Source organism: Momordica charantia, assembly GCF_013281855.1.
Source record: "Momordica charantia cultivar OHB3-1 chromosome 4 unlocalized genomic scaffold, Mcharantia_2.0 BLBB01000004.1, whole genome shotgun sequence".
Taxonomy (NCBI): domain Eukaryota; kingdom Viridiplantae; phylum Streptophyta; class Magnoliopsida; order Cucurbitales; family Cucurbitaceae; genus Momordica; species Momordica charantia.
In genome coordinates, this window is record NW_028275162.1 from 6,374,254 (window position 1) to 6,397,430 (window position 23,177).

Consider the following 23,177-nt stretch of genomic DNA (forward strand, 5'->3'; position numbering starts at 1 on the left):
ACAAAAGTGAATGGGTACCTTTTAATCTTTATTTTTCTTCTATTTTTCTGTTTTTCTCTATAAAGACATCTTTTCTTTTGATATCTTTCCTATCACTGACGTATATGTAATTTTGTCCTTCGTAATCTCACTGGTATTTGATCCAACTTAAATTTGTTCATATGTTAGTATGTCCTTTGGCCTTCGTTGTATTGTTCACTTTTATAATTTTGCTAGTTATAAATTTATCTATTTCAAAAGTGGAGAATCGAATAATTAACATTTTGAAATGGTAATAGGTGTCTTATTGCTAAATTACGTTCAATTGGTACAATGTTCACAATTTATTCATGTAATTTTGTCATTCGCTAGTATTTGATCAAACTTGTTCATTTGTTGGTATGTCATTCGGTCTTCGTTGGATCGATCACTTTTATAATTTTGCTGATTATGAATTTATCTATTTTAAAAGTGGATAATCGAATCATCGACCTTTTGAAATAGTAATATGTGTCATATTGCTAAATTACGTTCAAATTGACACTGTTTTTCACAATTTATCCATGTACTTTTGCCATTCACAATCTCGCATGTCTTTTAGTCGAATCATCAACCTTTTGAAAATAGAAATACGTGTCTTATTATTAAATTAAGTTCAAATTGACAAGTTATTCACAATTTATGTTACCGCAATGAAAATATCCATACACATATCACTCATATATAACTTATATTCAAAATAATTATGTTCGACTCCCTACAGCATTAGAAAGTGCTTGAAAATTATAGAGATTTAACTTTATTAATATAAAAAAGTATAATTTAAAACCAATAATTTAATAGAAATATTGTTGATTTTAATTATGTACTTGCACGATTTTAGGAATTTGTTATTAGATAATAAAGTTCATATTAATTAAGTTCAAATAATATTTTGGTAAATGTGTTTTAGTTGGGATTAAATGACTCATGATACGCTAATAAAAAAAATATATGAAAGCAACCAGTATTTCTATTTTATGAGTATGTTTGTTTTCAATTAAACTATCCCATCAAAAACATTTTTATTATTTATTAGAAAAGAAAGAAAAAGAAATTAGGTGTATTTTTATTTAATTTTTTAACGATTTAGCCTCATTTGTAACAATTTAATCCCTATCCTAATTTTTTTTATTAAAATTAAGTGTCAAATTTTATCATATAATAATTTAATATTTCTAATTCATAAACATATTTGATCCCTTCTTTAGTTTGTCAATCTATACATACAAGAAACTTAACAAAAAAAGAATTTACGATAAGGACTAAATCGTTATCAACTTTAAATTATAAGGACTAAATTGTTACATATTAAAGTTTAATGACTAAATTGTTATCCATCTGAAAGTACAAGAACTAAATCATTACAAACTAAGGTTCAGGGATTAAATCGTTACTTTACCGAAGTGAAAGTAGAGGGACTAAATGTGTTTTTTAACCAAATATATATATATATATATATATATATATTTATTATTATTATTATTATTATTATTTTTAAGTTTAGCACCATTGCCACTTTCCACTCATCAGGAGAATTCCTTCTTTTATTTGATTTGTCTATAAACAGGTAAATTTTGAGCAAATCCTAGAAAAGAAGGGAAACTGAACTTACTTTTTCACATTGGATTAGAAACATTCAATATGTTTTTAACTTACACATTGGTATCTTTTCCAGATTTTCCAACTGAGTGAGTAAACTTCAAGTTGCCTTCTTGTGTAACAAAGGATCAGAAATGACTTGAGGCTTGAAGTCAGGCTTCAGATACCGAGCAAGTGTTTCGGCATACATCTCGTACCGAGCAGTCATTCGGAATCCCCATTTATCTTTCAGCTGCCTACACAAGTTAAGATCCATGTCGGAGATTAACAAACCATCTCGAAAACGTGAGAGCGAGGGAGTGCAAGATGCATCTGGTGCGGAGAAATGGCTGGACCCGTAAAAGTGACCAAAATCTGCATGCTGCGGTTTCCCATCGCCTGAAGTGAATGGATTTGGGAATGTCTCGGTGCCAACACGATTGATCGATCCAACAAAGTAACTATTCGCTATTGCTGCATTGCGAGCCTGCAAATTCAGAACATGTCAATCAAAGTTATAGATTGGAGATAAAAGTTTTTTTAGGTTTTCCAAAGAGGATGGTAGAACTAGTATAGTAACAGGCTGCTCAAACAACAATCACAGAGAACTAAGCCGACGGATGTAATCAGCAAAAGTCAAAGAATCTAAGCCGGAGGCAACAAATGAAAAAATGGGATTTGTAGGTATAAATTAAAGGAAAAAGAACAATTATCTGCATTCATTTGCCTTGTTTTGTTCGACTCTTGTGGTATAAGTGAAATGATTACTTGGAAAAAACAAGAAACGGATGAAACAAGTTAAAAGACTAACCTCAATAGGCCACATTGGTTCACTGAGTTCACCAACAGTTGCAGAAGGGTTGAAAACAATCTCAGCACCGTTTAAGCCGAAAGCTAACCAGTTCAAAGGGTGGTGCCTCCCATAACATATGTTTACCGCAATTTTCCCGTAGGTTGTCTCAAACACAGGATGCCCAGTATTTCCTTCCATGTAATATGTGCTCTCGTTGAAATCGCCAACTCTTGGTATATGGTTCTGCAAAATGACAATAACCAAAATAGTTTTGACAGCCAAGAGAGTGTGATAGGAAAGCTAACTCCACGAACGGCGAGTTACCTTGCGATGCTTGCCAATTATATTTCCATGATTTCCAATTACAACAGCAGTATTCCATAAGGTATCTCCATGACTAACATCTCTCTCAAGAATAGAACTTATAATGACCATGTTGTATCTTAATGCAAGATCCTGAAGGAACCGTGTCGATTCCCCATCGAGTGGCTCTGCAAATTCACACCACTTCTTCTCACGTGTACAAAAGGCAAATGGCATCATCCATGCTTCCTACATATACGTAAATGTATGGATATCACATTGAAATTCAGATTTCCGGACAGTGAACGCATCCCACCCACACAAGGAAAAATCCCAAATGTCAGAAAATATAATTAGAAATCCAGAAAAGAAAGTTGGCCATGGTAACCTACTTGCAAGCACAATATGTTGACTCCTGAAGCGCCTGCTGCATCAACAATTGGCTTTACTTTCTCAAAAATAGCCCTCTTTTGATCTGAAAAAGGGGCAGTTGTTGGAAGAGCAATAGAATTTTGAATGAGACCCACCCTTACTATTCTAGATTCTCTGAATGATTCCTTGTCCGCATGAAAGCTGTATGCCTGAAATGATTTACAAGAATAGTATATATAAGCATCAATAAAATGGCATAGAAATAAAAAAAAAAAAAAAAAAAAGTCCAAAAACCACTAGTGCTGTTGATCACAAAGATGTCACACAGTGAATAAAATAAGTGCTATGACATAAATCAGCATAGAGTTTGTAGGTCGCAATAATGTTTTTGCAGGTAGAAGCCTCTTCTTATAAGATTTGAAGAGAGGGGCTCTCAAATGCCACAAAAATCTTATTCTATCATATAACAGGCACCGTCTCCCCTTTGTTGGATAATTAATGTGTTATAATGACCACAAAAAGGTCTGATTAACTATCATAGATTTGAATCATTTTAATATTTCCTATTTTTGTGCATGCACGAAAGAAAGAGCAAGAGACAAATCGATGTAAGTTATAAAAGACTACACAGCCTCATGCTGACCCCCGATTCTCTAGGAAAAGACAATTATCAGCGCAGAATCTCTTAATTTTCCTTTATTGATCTCCATTACTTCTTCGGTGTGCTCCATTAAAAGACAAACCTTTAATTCATTGCTTTCAGTGTACTTCAACATGGAAATGGTGGATTACCAACATGACAACGTGACAACTAAACCTTCAAAATAAAAGATAACCATTGCTAACTGCTTCTGGTAAATTAAATCTCTGCAACCCAATCATAAACTCAAATTCTTCTTAAAGCAGTTACAAATATAATATGGTTTCTGCAATGCAAATAATAAGTTATCAAAGAAACTTAAAAAGGGACTCCTTCAAGTGATTACCTGGAGGTCGAAATCATGTTTTAGTGAAAGACTCTTCACAGGCTCAGCAATAGAAATACTTTGAAGCAGCTTTCCGCAGTTAAGCCCTAATAGCATCCGGCTAACTTCCTGGGATTGGCAATGAAATGTGAAAATTAGCAGAATATTTCAAAAGGACAAAATAATGGAAGTATAAAAAAATAAAAAACTTATGTTACTTCAGAATAAGTTGGCATGAGGAGGAAATAAAATTTAACCGATTTTCTCCAATTTTGCAGCAGATGCTAGAAATGTTAAATTTGCAACTTCTTGATAAGTGAAAGCCAAATGAATAGTAGAGGTTTTGTACTTGTTAGGCTACAATATAGTAAAATAATTGTAAGGACCGAACACATTTTTCACAAGAAAAATCAGTAAATACACAGCATGATTTTTATTTGTTTTTTAGTTACTTGGCAACGCGAATCTGATAATCTCAGTTTTCTATCACATTGCTGACTAAAAAACCTTCATGGGCCTGTTTCAAACAGATTTTGCCATTGCTTTTCAATTATTGAAAAAAATAAGCTTGTGAAAACTATTTTTACCCATGTTTTATTTATTTAATTTTTCAGTTTCTTAGTCAACTTCTAAAAACAAAACAGACTTTTTAAAACTAAAAACCTACTTTAGTGATGGAAACTGTTAGTAAATAAGCAGGATTTTTAGAAACAAAAACATAAATAAAAATGTTAGTCTGTACTATACAGAATCCGTTGACATTGAATTCAATAGTCCATGTACAAAGTTGGTACAGGATTCACATCTACCTACACTAGATAGCTAGATCAGTAGATGCAATGCAAAATAGTCAGGCACTGCAGAATATCTATGACTGCAATTAGTTCTTCTCAACGAAATAAAGGCTCCTCAGCAGAAAGTTACAGCAATATCCATTTGGTATAACTGACATGGTGATATTCAAAATTTTAGCCGATACTAGAGTAATAACAGTTCAATTTCAAAACCGAAATGTTTAAGAGGCTGATTAGACCTATGAATCAAACTTAGATTCCCGATACGCAAATTCCACCGCCCAAAAGTCCAGAAACGAATATGCAAAAACAATCGACATCCACAAACAGATGATAAACAAATTTTTTTCCGTAATCGCTTACGATTTAGTAAACTCTAGCCACACAGAGAAAATCAAGAGAGAACCGACCTGGAATAACTCGGGTTTGAGATTTTGGGCGAGGAGTTGATGGAGCGAGTCATATCCACAGACCGATCCATTGTTAATGGCGTCTTTTACATCCTTGAGCTCCCCGTTTGTGGCGTTGGTCTCTGAGGTCTTCTCCATTTTCTCTCTTCCAAGCTTGGTTGGTTGAATTGAGGAGAGAGAGAGAGGAGTGATTAAGTGCGATTGGATGATGATTGATTATGCGATTGTCGTTTCTCAGATAAATTAAAGTAAAACCAGCGGAGCGATCATGCTGCTAGGCTAGCATGCAATTAATCTATATCGCTATCAAGATGCGCCAGATGCGTGTATTTGTATGAAAGTTAGTCCGAAATTTGGTAACGCTGTTTCTTAGGGGAAAAATATCGAGTAACGTTGTGATACCATATGGAGATTGAGATTCCTCATTTATTATCGTGTTTATTATGTTTTCTTCCTTTATCTGTTTTCTAGGCAAATATTGAACATATCTTTTATATATACTAGTTAGTAACACGTGCGATGCACGTGAAATTTATCATCTTATTACTATTTATTTGGAGTAATTTTGTCAGTTAAATACAAACTCTTTTTATTACCATCCCTCTAAATTTCTTTAATTTTCTCTCCCTTTTTCTATCTCCACCCACTAACACATAAAAGGTAAGACTTAGATTTTGTATAGTTTGCAAATTGATTTTTGAAATACATGTAATGTATATTATTTTCGTTTGATCTAATTTATAAATAGATTTTCTTATTTAGTATAGCTTCTTTAGAAACGTATCAGTACCAATTTTTAGATGACCACCACTAAATTTTTGACAAAGAAAATGATATTTTAAAAAAAATATTAAAGATGAGTGCTAAGGAATCAACATTTAAATCTTTCTAAAAAGGATCTTAACATGATGGAAGCAAGTAATCCTTAAAATACACACGTTTGAAAAGAAAGAAAGAAAAAAAAAAGAGAGAGGCTAAAGCCGATAGTTTTGATGGGGAAGGTTTTTTAATATTCAATATCTATCTCTTCCCACCTACATAATCACAGCTTCATATAAAACTTCTTAAATCACTTAAAAAATTTTCTCTTGAGTTAGGTAATTGTCTCCTATATAATTCAAGTGTAAATATAGTTTTGATGACTTGAAAAATTGGAACCACCACAAAAAAAAAAAAAACTGAAAAAAGAATGAAGAACAGACAAAATTAGAGAGATTTGGTGTTAAAAATGGAAAGGCATACTACCTTGGATTAATGATGACGATGAGAGCATAGTTAAGTCACAGTTGCGCTGGTTCTTCCATCTGGAACGATAATAGAGATTTATGGGTTATCAAGGTGTGGTTGATCAAATTATCAGGGGCATATCCTTTCTACATTATCCTGCAATCCACCTGCGAAGTAGTTCATATTCGCCCTTGAGCCAATGACGACCTTGTGACACACCTACTAATTCTTCTGCGAATTTCACATCGGAAAAAAAAAATAATCAACCCAGTTTTCATCGAATTATTCTTTCCCTAACCTAATTTTGTCCATGCTCTGATCTACCGTTCGATGATGATTACCTTTCCATTCATTGCCAACAAATCTTCTCCTGAACAAAAAAACGAAAGTAGAGAGAAGAAAATTCAACAATGATAATTCCAAAAAAAATACACGAATTCAAAGAGAGAATAGAATAGCACACTTGAGAACAAGGAGAGGAACAAAGGCAAACTGAGGATTTGGTGATGAGAGTAAGTCACGTAATGACATGTTTTTTTGTGGATTTTCTTTGGTTCTTCTCCCATATTCTGTCAACTTTCTTTTCCTTTGATTTTTTTTAATTTTAATTTTAATTTCTTCGTTTTGAAACGGGACATTTTAAAAATTAATTATATCACAATCAAGATGATTATATTTATTAGAATATAAATGGTTTACAGTTGTCTTTCTAATTTTATAACAGTTTTGGTTCAGGAAATTTGGCTGGCGTGAAAAAAATATGTCTCTTGGATTATTAATATTTTCAAGCGGCATAAAAGTTTATGTGGATTGTTAATATAAGGGATAATTTTTTTCCCACTTGTTTTCCTAATGATGCCAATAGACATTATTCTATACACGTAATCATTGATGGTCTTTAATAAAATTCATTTTGTTAAAAAAAAAATTACAAACAGTTACTTTTCTTAGTGGGTCGATAAGATGTGCACGTTCATGGCCACATTTAATAACTTCCTTTATTAATACATAAATTATATATAAAAAAATGAGTAGGGAGTGAATGACAAAATTGCCATCAACATAATAAGGAAAATATTTAAAGTTAAAGGGCAAAATAGGGAGATAAAGTCTCTCCTTATAACCCCTTTTATATATACTATAGATATATAATTAAATCAATGAGAAATCGGAGTAAAAAACTCCATTTGGTCAATGCATAATACCGTTTCGTAGCTTCTATTATACGCGAACTAAAATTGTTGAAGGGTCTAATTCTGTATTCGGGAGTTTTTGTAGTTGGAAGTTCATCGTCTAAGACAATCTCTATTTTTTTTTTTTTTTTTGCAGTAGTTAGTATGAACACTGCATTACACATAATATATAATCCAGTTTTTCACAAACGAACAAAATACGTCAAAGTTAAATATCACTCTATTTGGGATATCATCAAATAAGGTCTAATTGCACTATCTGATGTTTCAACATCGGTACAATTGGCAAATATCTTTACTAAGATCTTTGGAAAGAAGCAATTCAATCTACTAATTGATAAGTTGGACGTTTACGATTTGCATGCTCATTTGAAGGAGGTGATACGATGCGATATCAAGAATTGAGATTTTTCATTGGTTATGCTTCGTACACTTGGTTTTAGATGATATTGAACATATTTTGTATATATGTATCAATGAAAAATGGAAGGAAAAACTCCATTTTGTTTATTAGAGAAAAAATATTGGGAATTGGTGTTAGAGGAAAATACTTGGGTGGTAAATACCAGATTTCCTATATTGGAGGCGGCGCAATATGAATGATGATTATAGACTATGCACGAGAGGAACTACATTATTATTTAGACTTTTTCTTAATTAAAAGTCAATAATTAAATAGGTGGGGAGCGGTATTCGAAATGTCAATGACGATAGAAATATAGATGACCTAATTTTACGGACATATCGATGTCGATGAATATTTCGAAAAAAAATAATGGAAATTGTGGAAATTAATGAGTGTTTTTTTAATTAACAAATAAAACTTGAATGGTAGATTAATTAGTTTATAATTAATCACCTTTAACCATTAAATGTAAGAATAAAACTTGAATATCACCCCTAAATGTAAGAATATGACAATTGATGAAAATAAGTTAAGTCTAAACTTTCAAAGTAATTTCTAGGCAGGAGTGTTTCATTAGTGTCTGCTGAAATACCTAACATAGAGACAATACTATCATTAGTGAAAGTTAATTATGGTCAATTTATTGAAGTTAGAAAAAAGTGAATATATTTAACCAACTTATTTTTCATATGGATTGTCAGGTAGAGGTGTTCCATTACTGTAAGCTTAAAACTTCAACCTAGACAGGACTATGTTTGGAAAATATAGTATAGTCAATTTATTCAAAATTCAAAATATTGTAGCATATAAGTTATACTAATATAATTCATTAGTATAACTTATAATTTATAATTAGAATGAAAAATTACCTGTAACATGAAGAGGGTGAGAAAATGTCTTATCTCATCGATTCTGAATTATTTTAGTGGCTCGACTTCTAAGTTTTATTTGATTGATTCTAAGTTTCAGATTTTCAATCAAAATATAGATAATCGGCATGGTTGGAACAACTTCGCTATCCACAATTCGAATAACCATGTACATAGGCTCGAAAATGTCAACAAGTACCTGCACTTGATCCCAAAACGAGTTGCTCAATACACATATTCAATAGCTTTATTGATAGGTGTCCAGCTCAACTTATCACTAAGCCATGCATCATCAGTGAATAATCGTTTCAATCCTGCCTTCTTTTTCAGCATACTATTTAAGGCAAGATAATTTGTAGCAAACTAGTGCTACCAGGTCGGATTATATAAGTCCACACAATTCTTGCCCATTTTGGCAAGCAACCAACCATGATTATATATGTAATTGGTCACCCCGTGCATATTTGATTATTCCATCCATTGATTCTCGCTTGCCAATATCCTTAAAACATCAAATCAACACAATGGGCTGTACTATGTGTCCAATAAATGTTAAAAACTTTTTCATAATCGATTCCCTAGCTTTATTGAATGCAGACCCATTGTATGTGACTATCTGGACTACTTTTTTCGCTCTCTACCTCGTGTATGACGCTCTTGAGGAGATTATAAATGTACTTATGGTATTTAACTTGATTATAAGCATCAATTGACCTTAAGTAAACAATGGTACCTTTACAGTATACCATGAAATTGATGATGGATAATTTCGTTGGTCCAATTCATCTATCACATATGATAGTGCATCTTTAAGTTTCTCACTTTGATTTCTGTGCATTGACATATTCCTCCATCTCTTCAAACTCACGATTTAAATACTTTGTGTGAATTTCATATGGTGTCGGTACATCAATCCTCATACCTACAAAATATTAAAATATTTTAGTATCTATGCAAGTATAATTATATTTAAAACAATTCCACTCAAAATAATTTAATAAGCATACTTACCAGCTTGTTGTGCTCCGACTATCATATTCTTGAAATGATGCGATTCAGCTTTGTTAGCTGGGATATTGTCAAAAATAAAGAATCGTGAGATAAGACGACTCATTGTATCCTTTACTCTCCCTTCGTGAACATATATTTTATGTTCTTCTATTTGAACCTTGTGACTTGTAGTACGAAGGCTCACACATATTACTAGACTTTTTAATTGACTTGAGCTTTGACCATGCTCAAATCCACTCCTACAAAACTTTTCCTCCATTTGTACAGTTTTTCTTGAAGCACGCATGACTTCACGAATCTACTTGGTACATTTCAACATCTGACCCAGAATCGTCATAACTTTTTTACTTTTCAAGCTACCTTGTAGCTCATCTTATATTTGTTTCAACTTTTTTGTTTTTTTTCATTTTTTTTGTTTCCTTTACCTTAAACCCCTCTATCATTTGTTGTCTCACTTCAGGTGGGACATTGGGGCACGGTCTAGTATTCTTTTTCGGATCCTTACCAGACAAGTGGTGCTTGAATCTAGTGATCTCACCACTTTTAATAACTATATTACAAAAGTTACATATGGTGCCACTTTAGTTTCCCTCAATTGGACGACAATAAGCCCAAACTGAATCTACATGTCTGCCTTCCATCTATGATTGAAACAAAAAGAATAACAAAAATTAACGATAAATAATTTTAATATTAAACTATGTGTAATACAATAAATACATTTAAGATGATGAATGATAATCAGCATTTTTTACTTTAATTTTTTTTTTTAAAAAAGATAAGATAGGTTAGCAACCTTGAATATAGAGATAGATAACAAACCTTGAGCATAGAGAATTTGAGATTAAGGTGTGAACAAAGTGAATGAGAGAAAGATTTTAGAGAGTATTGAAAATTTAAAATTGAGTGAGTTGTGAAGAAGAATTGAAAGTAGGGGTATTTATAGTTGGTAAAAATAAAAAAATAATTCAAATATAATAAAAAGGTAAAAAAAATAAAAAAATAAATAATTTGAGTGAATTAGAAATATGTTTGGAAATTGTGTAAATTTGATTGGAAAGTTGGAATGATGATAAATTTGAAAATGTGTTTGAAAAATATGTAAATTCAAATTTGAAAAAAAAGTTTGTAAAAAGTACAAACAAAAATAAAAAATAAAAAAATAATAATTTGAGTGAATTAGAAATGTATTTGAAAATTGTGTAAATTTGATTGTAAAGTTAGATTGATAATTGATTTGAAAATGTGTTAAAAAAATGTGTAAATTCAAATTTGAAAAGAAAAGTAGGTAAAAAGTAAAACATAATAATAATAATAATAATAATAATAATAATAATAATAATAATTTGAGTGAATTAGAAATGTATTTGGAAATTGTGTCAATTTGGTTGGAAAATTGGATTGATGATTGATTTGGAAATGTGTTTGAAAATTGTGTAAATTCAAATTTGAAAAGAAACGTAGTTAAAAAGTAAAAATAATTTGAGTGAATTAGAGATGTGTTTAGAAATTGTGTAAATTTGATTGGAAAGTTGGATTGATAATTGATTTGAAAATGTGATTGAAAAATGTGTCAATTCAAATTTGAAAAGAAAAGTAGTAAAAGAGTAAAAATAATTTGAATGAATTATAAATGCGTTTGGAAATTGTATAAATTTGATTAGAAAGTCAGATTGATGATTGGTTTGAAAATGTGTTTGAAAAATGTGTAAATTAAAATTTGAAAAGAAAAGTAGGTAAAAAGTAAAAGAGTAAAAACTAATAATAATAATTTGAGTGAATTAGAAATATGTTTGGAAATTGTGTAAATTTGATTGGAAAATTGGATTGGTGATTGATTTGAGAATTTGTTTGAAAAACATGTAAATTCAAATTTGAAAAGAAAAGTAATAAAAGAGTAAAAATAATTTTAGTGAATTAGAAATGTGTTCGGAAATTGTGTAAATTTGATTGGAAAGTTTAATTGATTATTGATTTGAAAAATGTGTAAATTCAAATTTGAAAAGAAAAGTAGGTAAAAAGTAAAAAATAAATAAATAATAAAATAATTTGAGTGATTATAAATGTGTTTGAAAATTGTGTAAATTTGATTGGAAAGTTGGATTGATAATTGATTTGAAAATGTGTAAATTCCAATTTGAAAAGAGAATTAGGTAAAAAGTAAAAAGGTATGAGTTCAATTAGATATTAGAAATGTGTCTGGAAAACAAATTTGTAATTATCATATAATAAATGAATTCCTATCATGAAATACATTAAAGAAATAGTCAAAAGTTTACAATTAAAGTTTACTTTACTTATTCAAATAATTTTCATCAATCTTCATTAAAGAAAAAAATATTTTTTTGGATATTTCCATGTCGACATTTTCACAAGTAAAATGGTCATATTCAGTTATATGTTAATTAAGTTACAATCCAAGTTTTAGTTGCTAATTCAAAAAATTTCAATCAATTTCCATTATTTTTCCCGAAATATCCGTCGACATTGACATATCCGTAAAATCGGGACCTCAATATTGACATTTCGAACACTGATATAGTCCATTTTTTCTCTAATAAATATATCTTAAACCTTTGTATAACTGAATGTTTTATTGTTAAATTCTATTTCTCTTTTTATTTATTTATCTTTTTATAACAAATATATTTTGAATTTTTAGGGTCTAAATTTTGTTTTCACTGTAATTTTTGTTTCCCTTTCTAATTTTTTTTCTTTCTTTAATAGACTTTTACTATCAACCTTACTCTCTCCTATAACTTTTTATTTTTGAGTTTAACTTTTCTCTTGGTACTTTGTTTTTCTAACATTTGTATAACTCTTTCAAATTTCTCTTTTAAAAGGTTTTTTTTTTCTCTCTAAACTTTTATTTTCACAATCTTTACGTTAGAGATGGTAAAAATTCTCGTAGGTCGAGTTCCCACTTTAATAACAGAGAATGAATTTCTCACCATGTCCCGTCTCCCATTCTATTTTTTAATAATTAATATATATTTTATTAATTATTTTACTAAATTATTAATAATTATGAATCTAATTATTTATACTAGTAAATAATAATTTATTAATAAAATTATATATCTCTATTAGTTTTTATTTTTTAAATTCTAAAAATAATTAAAATTAACTATTAAACTAGATCCTCCCATCCAAATGTGGATTCTTGAACTTGTATGAGAATTAAAAATTTAGTGGGAGAGGGCATCCCTCTCTTACCCCACGTCATTTTCATATCCATATTTTATATAGATTTTTCTATATCTAACATATATTTTCAATTTTATAAGTTTTTTAAAATAGAAAACAAAAAATTGATTATAAACATATTTTGGTTTTTAGTTTTTGAAAAAATAAAAAATAAAAACAGTTATCAATTATTTTTGTTTTTTAAAAACAAAAAGCATAAAACATAAAAAAGGAAAACAAAAACATAAATTGTTATCAAACGGTCTTAAACTAAACTTTTAAAAGTGTTTAATAAATTTTGTTGGCATTGTTCGGTAACTAATATATTTCTTTACTTTGCTGTCAATTCTTAGGAAACTAAAAAAAGTTAGTTTAAAAAATTTGTTTCTGCATTTTTCAATTTAGTCAATAATTCAAACGTGTTTCTAATCGAGGTGAAAATATGCTAAAGAAGTTGTAAGGGAGTGAACATAATTTCATAAAATATTATTTTATTAGTTGTGCTTGGTAATAAATATTGAAAGAATTAAATGCATCATTATAATTTTAATTTTTTTTATATTGAAAGCCACATTTAATGTAAAAGTATTGATTTTTAAGTTAAATTGTGGGTGAACAGAAAAATAGTCATCGAAAACATTTATGTTTATAATGTAGAAGAAAAAACATTTTATGTTTGTTGTTTTCGATAAAAAAATAGAAAAAGAAAAAAGAAAAAAACAACTATTACCAAAAACAATGTTGTTTTATTTGTTTTAAAAAAAAACAACAAATGGGGGATAGGAAACAAGAAGAAAAAAATCAAAACACTGCCAAAAGAATTTTAAAAGACTATGTTAGGTATTTAACGACTTACGATTGTCCTATCTAAATATGAACCATAGTCAACAAGTATATAGATACCAATTACTGTTAAGCTATAGTCACTCTGGCACAATAAACTAACATTTAAGATAAACTATTTGAAGATTAAATTGATTGACTATATTGTAATCCACTTACTGACACGTCATGGTTCGTCCGTTAGAACTTACCCAACATAAAATAGATTATTATAGAAAAAATGGAGTTATTAAATACATTATCGTACTAACAACTAACCAAAATTATTTTTTTAAAAAAAACACCACCTTAAAACCTATACATAATTATTATTGAACAATTTACTAATAATTTTCTTAGAATATAACATTACAAAACATAGTGTCGAACCTTCGACCTAGAAAAAAAATAAAATTCTAATGCATTAACCATTGAACATTTAGATTAGCACATTTACTGTTAGTTTTTGTTTTCAATAAAAGCATTGCATCAGGAATAATGATTTCAACCTAGTAGAGACACCTTGCTCAAATGGACACATTTAAAGCAAATGCTTTGTTTTGAAGGGGAAAAATGCAGGCTGCATTGGAAAATTTTAATGCATACAAGATAAAATTAAGACAAGACCCAACAATTTATATCTAATCCAAAATAAAAAAATAATAATAAAAAGAAAAAAAGCAACTTCCCAATTCAAACAACCAAAACATAGAGCACAATGGAATATTAGCAAACAGTGTAATTTCAGGTTGAGGACTGCAGCAAGTCCAGGGAATTCCACTCCACAAATTTTAATGGATAAGACTTTGCTCCCAATAAGGAGCACCCTAGATAAATACAAAAATAAAAATTTCGTTTAAAAAAAGGATGAGTTGTCAAAAATTTACTAGGGGGAGTCCAGATTTATCCAATTTGAAGTCGATGAAAAAATGCATAGACCAGTCTAACTTCAACCATTTAGATATAACCCAGAAAACATCATTACTTCTTTCCCCTATCACAGCTTCTAAATAAATGGTCGACCTTGACAAGACGAATCCAAGCTAACAAGGTTACAAAAGGTACAAATGGGGTGGCATAACCCGAATTCTACTTCAATTCTTTAAATGAATCCAACTCATGGATTGATGTTTTAAGGAGTATGAATATGCATGTAGGGGAACATTCTTAAGGTAGTTGACAGCAAGTGCATCTGAAATTATATAGTGATCCCTCCAAATACAGGGAAAAGTTACAAGAGACTCACAGTTCATATAACCAATTTCCTCTGCCGATTCTTCTACTCATTTTTTCTCCGAGGAAGTTGAGTTCTGAGTGAACTTTTTCCATTTCTGCTTGTTCTTCTCAATTTTATTCACATTCTGGGAGTATTCCGAGAGTCCTTGCCTCAGCGCGCCAAGATTTACTCCGTTGTCAACTAGAATACTAGTTACTCCCATTTTTGAAACCTGTAGTCACCAATTACCATCATAAATCTTTGTTAAGATGGCAATAAAGAGAAAAGACATCCTTAAAAAAGGATTTATGCCAATACAATCTTCAAAAAGCACCGTCTTAGATACATGCAACAAACATAGAAAATAAGCTGTGGTAAAAATGAGTCTTACAGTTTCAATGTTCCGATCCTCGTCATCAAAGAAGAGCATACATTTGAATGGTACATTTGTCCTCGAATGAATTCTCTGAAAATGATCTGTTTTGTGCGTCCAACTGGAAAAAATCTCCTGGTAAAGATGGTTGAGCATGAAAAACAGGATGGAATTAATACGAAGACATCCCACTATAAGCCGATTATTTAAGAAAAAAATGGAAGGAAGTGCACCCAAGACTATGTTCCTTGTATAGGAAGGTTGTTGAATAAACCATGTACAACTTAGTGCTAGTAGGAGAGAAATTGCATTTCCTCCTTACTAATTTATTCTTTTAGCTACAATATATCAAAGTTCATTCCTCCTCGCATGATCATATTGCTGGAAAAACATCATTTTTCGTCATTCAACGAGGAACCAGAAGAAATATACAACAATTTCAAAGCTGGAAACTGAACAAGAAATACCTGAGCTACGAACATGGACTTGATGCCCAATTTGTCAATAAACGTCTTGGCAATATCAGATGTTGGTGATCTAGAAGCAATTGCAAGGTCAATTCCCTTGTCTTTAAGTGCATATAATATGCCTGTGGCATGAGGATACAGAGATGGCATATCACGTTTGGAGCGGCATTCACTGTAAAAAGAACACGAAGAGGGTCAACTTCGATATACGTCTTAACAATTACAGAAACAACCATGTAAAGCAAGTCTATACGGTTGATAACTAATCCTCAACCAACCCCGATAGGTGACTTGATGGTAAGAACTTATTTGGGTTCAAGCCTAAGTTAACAAGTTAATATATATATATATATATATTTTTTTTTTTTTTTATATGATAACGGGGACTCGGAGCTTTGCTCTCCTATGGCCTATACCCAGGAGCACCCGCGCCCCAAGGCCCAGACCCGGAGAGACAAGGATTTTTGGCATTAAGCTCACCAAAAAGGTTCGAACTTCAGCCTCTAAGCCAGTATGATGAAGAGGTCCAAAGCCCTTGCCAACTGAGCTGCTACTTAGAGACAAGGACTTAATAATTTATAACCCTTTTTGTGTCTCAAAGCGGGCTTTAGGTTGGGCAAAACCTCCTTCAGGATTAGGGCTGTAGAGTTGACACTTCTTAATAACTACAGATTAAGAAACGATAATCGCAGTAGAGATTATGGCGCGAATGCCTACACGAACGCCATAAGGCTGCCGTTGACAAAGAAGAAAAAGAAAAGATTGATCTTAGTATCCATACACGGCTCCATTTTAATTCCAATTCGCTCAAGTCCCACGAACATAAGTTAATAAGATAGGAAAATAACCTAATTAACAATCTCGATGGAGAATAACACGAAACGTAGTGAATGAATTTAATTTGTAACATGGTGTAGTCCTGTTTCATTTCTTCGAACAATCTTCTCGTTCGAGTCAACAAATTAATTATAGGGCGAACAGGATGAAAAACAACTAAAACAAAGGTCAAAATAGACCACAGTAACCGAATTATTTCGCAAATTCCCTTACTGCGAATTCGAAGGGGAAGTATAACAGAACTTCATCGGCTCGAAAATCAAACGGATTAACCAGTTCTAGGAAAGAATCTATGGACATGCGTTTTTCTGAGTCAACAGACAGGAAGTGAATTTGAAGAGAATGATAAATTACCAATAGAATGGCCAGAGAGTGTAATCGAGGTCGAAGACCACCAATTTTGGAAGAACTTGGAACATTCCTATAATCTGCAGAGCCTCCGCCTTGACATTCTCGTCGGCCATCTCTGTTACCTCGCTCGTCACCACTCCGACGATGCGGAGTGCTTTCGATTCACGTTTTCTCGAGCGATTGATTGGTCGATGGCGTTCGTTCAACGGTTGAAGTTGGGTTTTGGTTTACAAGATTTTAGACGAATGTCCTATTTTTTTTTTTCCTTCTTTTTTGAAAACGAATGTCCTATTTGGAAATTGGAAGTATCCTCGAAATTGTTCCCCATCTCAATGGAAATGAGACTAAATATAAATGTTTCATGTTTGAATAATATTTTATTCGTGCTAAAAAAATATATTATTCCTTTTCAAAAAAAAAATATATAATATAATAGTTTCATGGGAGATGATATTTCCAACTGGCAAATTTTTATTTGGACATAGGTATTGAACTATATATTTTTTTTAGTGCAATAAGATCGAACTCACAGTCTCTTTGTTGAAGGTATATGTCAATTATCGGTGAACTATGCTCACTTGATAGTTGTTGATGCAGAAATGCACCAATCTTCAAGAATAAAAGGAATCGACGAGACCTACAAAACAGAATAGCATTAAAGACTAGTGTGGCTCTTGTCACACAAGCTCCGATGCTTAAATCAAAATCGGAGTAGTTGAGTATAAAATGTAGAGTGTTGTGAGCATATCCTAGTATTTGGCTTACCCTTGTATTTATAAAGGTCTAGTCAATACCTTTCAGGTGAACCTCAATCCTCCTAGGATTTACATTTGTCGAATCTTTATGCCCTCAGGAGATCACATAGTGGCCCTTACGCTCTACTATTCGGGACCGATACCAAGTCGACTCGGATTGAGCTTGCACGGGGGGTCAGGATTCGCTGGAGAGGTTCTCGGCCATTGGGCTGAGAACTCTTCGACGTCGAGCACTTCTCGGCGCCGACCCCAGGTCGGCCACGGTCGACCCGGGTCGCGAGGCCCTAACCCACTTACCTCTTCAAATCTGCTCCTTCTTCGACTTCCTCTCCTCTTTTCGGTTTGCGTAATCTGATCTTTATTTTCTTCCTATAACAATAGTTTTAAAATTGAGTATTTTGTTTCTTCTATTTTCACTTTAATATCATATGGTTTTTAAAATGTAACTAAGAAGTTGTATTAGTTGACTTTCGTGGTGTATCTTCATCTTCGGAATGGTTTCCTAAATGGAAATGAGACAAAATATAAATGTTAAATAATATTTTATTTGTATCTAGAAAAAGAATTATCACATGTCTTTAACCAAAAGATAATGAGTTTAATTCTCCATTTCAGTTATTGTACTTGTATATATATATTAGTGTGCTAGCACGTACGTTGCACGAAGTATTTTTAACTTAATTAATTTTATAAAAATAACATCAATCACAGTAAAAAAACAATAATAAACAAAGAAAAAAATTAGAATGTGTATCTATGCAAACTTCATAAATAAATAAACATATATATACATTGTTTTCTATGAAGGATTTGGCTCATTGTTTTGTCTGTTTTTAATTTCAAGTTTTTTTCTGAATTTTAAAGTCATCACTTAGTTTCCATATTAAGGCTCAATTCAACTAAATTCAAAATGTCTGCCGATTTCACCATGTCCCCTCTTTTAAAATTAGTATCTTATTATTGCAAGATAAACATATATAGCTTCTAAATCAAATTGTAACATCTAAAACCTATAATTCATAATATAGATTGACTCGTGTATTATATTCCCTTGCATACACCATCGTAAGACTCATATTGTGAGTAGAGCGATTGGGGAAGAACTATTTTTCATAATAAGAGAATAAAATTGTAACAAAAAATAAAATAAAATCTCAACTATACACTCATCTTTTAGGTACATCAAACTTAGTAAAATCCTAAAACGGTAACGTCACAAGTTTGGTATTCAAGGTATATAGATTTGGCACATGCATCATTTGCAATTTGATGAATATGCTACAAACATCTTGAGATGTTTTCGAGATTGAATAATATTTGAGAGATGTTTTGAGAAAACTAAAAAAAGAAGTACTGAAAAGTGTTGTAGAAAAAATGGTGGAATAAAACTATTTTTAAAGTAGTAGAGAATTAAAAGTTACAAAAACTTTTGAAATTTTTAAACTCTTCAAATTCCGGTGTGAATTACCATTAAATAAAATTAATTTATGTTGTAGGAAAATTTTTTGCATTCTAACCTTTTAAATTCTATATATTTATTAGTATTGATAATTAAAGGAAAAAATTAATTTTACGTTGTTGGAAAAATTGCCTTTTAAATCTATAAATGTATTAGTATTAATAATTAATAACTAATAATAAAAGTTACCAGTATTAATAATTGATAACTAATAATAAAAGTTACCAAGGTTTTGAAATTCTTAAACTAATCAAATTATAGTATGAATTACAATTAAAGAAAAAATCATTTTTATGTCGTAGGAAAACTTTTTGCATTCTAACATTTTAAATTCTATAAATTTATTAGTATTAATAATTATTAATTAATTATAATAATGTATTAATGACCTCGTAAATTTAGTAAGTGACAAAAGTGTGAAAAAAAAATGTTTTTCCTACATTCTCTCATTTCTTCCATGTGAATTCCAACTTACTACTTTTTCTTGTGTCAGTACAACATGTGAGGTGGATGATCGAACTGACAACCTATTGGTTTTAAATATTTCAAGAGGTCTATTTTAATCATTATCTATAATCTATACTATATATAAATGGGGCTATAGAATAGAATCTTTGCCTTCCATTTTTTCCCTACACTTTTTAATAAATATCTATTTTACCCTTGAAACTTAGGTAGGATGCAACTGTTGGGTTGATGTATCTGTTGAGAGAAGTGATGTGTTCATTCACATATGGGTGCGATTGAGATTGATAATTATTTATATATAATATAATAGACCGATGTATTTTTTTAGATAGATAAGTTAATCCAATAGGTGTGATTGATCAAATGATATATCCATTCTCAAATAGGTGTGATTACAAATATCTATATAACATGAAAGAAAACACCATACGTAAAATTGTGTATTTTTTATCTCTCAAAATGTTTATGAAAATTAAAAATTTTCGTTATTTGTGAGAGAAACACTAAAGATCCAATAATCCATAAATTTATTTGATTTGATGATGAGGTAGAATATAAAATTACATTTTTATATTAATATATTAATGATTTATTTTAGTTTATTAATGTCCGTATTCTCCATAATATAGACTCTTGATTGTTGTTGTATATGTCTTAACTACTTTTAAATTTCTTATTTCATGTTTATTTTCATGTTTATGTCTTTATTAACTAACTTGAGTACTTAACCATGAATATTTATTACTTGATTTGTTAAATTAATTATTTACCTATTAGATTATTGTATTAGTTTTCATATTATAAGGGCTTTTGTTTTCCTACTTTGTCATTTAAATTGTCAAAAATTTATTGACAAGAGAAAATTATTCAGGTAAATATATTCGTTGAGAGAAGTTAATCAATTGTGGCTATATAAAGAAGAGTGTTATCATCCACATATGGTGTGATCGAGACTACAATATGAAATATCAAGAGATGTATCTGTGGAGGAGAATGTATGTTTCTTATTTTGCCTTGTAAGTTTTCGTAAATTCATATTTTAGTTTTTTAAACATCATTTTTAATATATTTTTAAAACAAACATTTAATTCCACGTGCATTGCACGTGATTATTACTAGTATATTAAAAAGACACAATCTCTAACAAACATTTTAGGACTATTATACCTTTTAATTTTTGTTTAATTACAAACCAATAACTAAAATTATAAAATAAAATAAATTTTAATTTTAATTTTTTTAAAAGGGGCCTTGTTTAAGAATGAGAGAAGTTTGCTAACCACCGGACTTAATAGAGGTCAGGCTAACTATTATAAATATATAGTAAATTAATTGATTAACAATTAATTATCAATAATACTAAATATATGGAATATAAAAGATTTGAATATTAAATATATGCAATATAAAAAGTTGGAATGCAAAAAATTTTTCCTATAAATTCCTTTAATTACGATTCATTTATAAAGTTTGGTAACTTTTAATCATCTATTATCTATATAAATTAAGTTTTATTCCACCATTTTGTGCACACATGTAGACTTCCATTCATTATTCTCAGTGCTCTAAAAAAATATTTCAATCTTGAAACACATTCAAGACGGGTGACGTATTCAAGTTGAAAGGAAAGCACGTGTTGGATCTATATCTTGAATCCTAAGCTGTGTATCATTACAATTCCACATTACGATGAAGTATTTTTTGTTGGAGCCATGACTTTTTGTCTCTGCAATGGTGATTTTAGAGTACAATGATGAAGTTCAAAGTATCATGGACTCTTATAGACATATTGTCAAGAAAATTGGTCACCTAATGATGGGCGAGCTAGCGACCGAAGCCCATGGTCATTCACGTTAGAAATCTCAATTTTGATATATAGTTACAATAATTTCCTTTGTTTTGTTGATCACAGTGCCAATATTTTTCTTTTGTTTTGGCGGTATTTGATTGATTTTGTACGACGCAAATGATATAAATTTCTACCTCATTGAATAATAATATTAGTCAATCAATTATCAAGTGAGCAATTTTATTTTAAGGAAGTTCATAGCTAGGGTATTATATGTTTTTTTTGTTACTTTGGTTTTTTTTTTCTTTTATAATTAATGTATTTTTTATTTAAGATGTTCGGTGAAAAATAATAATTTATTGATTATAATCGCAAGTTTATCTTATTATTTTTTTAAAAAATCATGTCCTTACAAAACTTTTAATTAATTATAAATAGTAAAATTAACTAATGGATCGATTATCAATAATAATAATCTTTAAAAGTCTTACCATTATACTAATTGTAAAAATTAAAATATATTTAACAAACTTATGATATTTTTATAAATTTGAATCACATACTAATATAGTTAAATAAATTATTTTATTTTTCCTTTGCAAAAATAAATAAATTATTTTATAATAAATAAAATTAAAATTTTTATTACGTGCATTGTACGTGATATTAAACTAGTAGTTTTAAAATAGACTATTTTGATTCTTTTATTTCCACTCTCATCTCATATATATATATTTGAAATGTAATTATAAATTTATATTAAATAATTTACGTTAGATTATAAAATTTGTGTTAAACTTTTGTAAATATCAATCAAATGGTTTATTTTAGAAGTATATAGACTAAAACACAACCATATCTAAAATAAAAAATTGAAAGTAAAATAATAAATTAATATTTTAAAATTACATAAATTAAAATGGGTTAAAGTCCAAAATCGTATGTAAATCAAAAGTAAATAAGGGAAACTAAGTAGCACCAAGTGTACCAATAACAATGGTCCAATACAAATGGTGTTTTTTTTTTCTGTTTATAAATTTGTTTCCTTGTTTATAAACTAATATTTTTTGTAAAAGCTTCAATTATATTGGTTAGTTGTATATATTCTTTTAAATTTTGATTCTAAAATGTTGAAGCATAAATTCTATTTTTTTCTATAGACGGTGTTTATGCAAGGATATGCACAACAGTGTATTTCAGATTGCAGCTCGAACCCGGCCTCCGGACCGATCTGAATACTTGGGCGGACCTACACAAAAAGGTGAGCACTCCGACGATCAAGTCAGTATAGGTCGGATTCCCAGTTTAGTTCGAGGTCAGAAATCATCATACCTGATCGTGGAGTGAGGTTCTCTACTTATGGGTGGTAGTCCCGCTAATCTCGCGACGGTTACACCCGGTAATCTCGGGACCGTCGGTTACACCCGGTAATCTCGGGACCGACGGTTACACCTGATAATCACGCCGCTGACAGTAGCTCACATCGGCCCCCACCGAGCTTCCTGGTAGGTC

At 30.3% G+C, this 23,177-nt stretch overlaps 2 protein-coding genes and 1 pseudogene across 2 annotated transcripts; all 3 read right to left on the reverse strand.

Moving 5' to 3' along the window:
* Positions 1-1,619: 1,619 nt before the first annotated feature.
* BETA-UP (beta-ureidopropionase) lies at positions 1,620-5,552 on the reverse strand. Its single transcript, XM_022281227.2, has 6 exons — positions 5,237-5,552; positions 4,054-4,161; positions 3,088-3,276; positions 2,717-2,944; positions 2,411-2,635; positions 1,620-2,086 (listed from the first exon to the last, which is right to left on the reverse strand). Exons 1-6 carry the CDS (start codon positions 5,372-5,374, stop codon positions 1,721-1,723), a joined length of 1,254 nt encoding a protein of 417 aa, XP_022136919.1. The 5' UTR covers positions 5,375-5,552; the 3' UTR covers positions 1,620-1,720.
* Positions 5,553-9,515: 3,963 nt separating this feature from the next.
* Positions 9,516-10,583, reverse strand: LOC148211694 (uncharacterized; annotated as a pseudogene).
* Positions 10,584-14,886: 4,303 nt separating this feature from the next.
* LOC111008105 (Haloacid dehalogenase-like hydrolase (HAD) superfamily protein) lies at positions 14,887-17,472 on the reverse strand. Its single transcript, XM_022280689.2, has 4 exons — positions 17,198-17,472; positions 16,007-16,178; positions 15,558-15,674; positions 14,887-15,398 (listed from the first exon to the last, which is right to left on the reverse strand). Exons 1-4 carry the CDS (start codon positions 17,305-17,307, stop codon positions 15,234-15,236), a joined length of 564 nt encoding a protein of 187 aa, XP_022136381.1. The 5' UTR covers positions 17,308-17,472; the 3' UTR covers positions 14,887-15,233.
* Between the last annotated feature and the right edge of the window lie 5,705 nt (positions 17,473-23,177).

What these genes read in the sequence shown, in the direction of transcription:
- BETA-UP (XM_022281227.2), bottom strand. Translation starts at nt 5,374, where the DNA reads ATGGAGAAGACCTCAGAGACCAACGCCACAAACGGGGAGCTCAAGGAT. An exon ending in TAATTGGCAAGCATCGCAAG is followed by an intron (nt 2,636 to 2,716) that starts GTAACTCGCCGT and finishes GTCATTTTGCAG; the next exon opens with AACCATATACCAAGAGTTGG. An exon ending in AACCAATGTGGCCTATTGAG is followed by an intron (nt 2,087 to 2,410) that starts GTTAGTCTTTTA and finishes CTGAATTTGCAG; the next exon opens with GCTCGCAATGCAGCAATAGC.
- LOC111008105 (XM_022280689.2), bottom strand. Translation starts at nt 17,307, where the DNA reads ATGGCCGACGAGAATGTCAAGGCGGAGGCTCTGCAGATTATAGGAATG. An exon ending in ACTCTCTGGCCATTCTATTG is followed by an intron (nt 16,179 to 17,197) that starts GTAATTTATCAT and finishes TTCTTTTTACAG; the next exon opens with TGAATGCCGCTCCAAACGTG. An exon ending in AGGATCGGAACATTGAAACT is followed by an intron (nt 15,399 to 15,557) that starts GTAAGACTCATT and finishes TGGTGACTACAG; the next exon opens with GTTTCAAAAATGGGAGTAAC.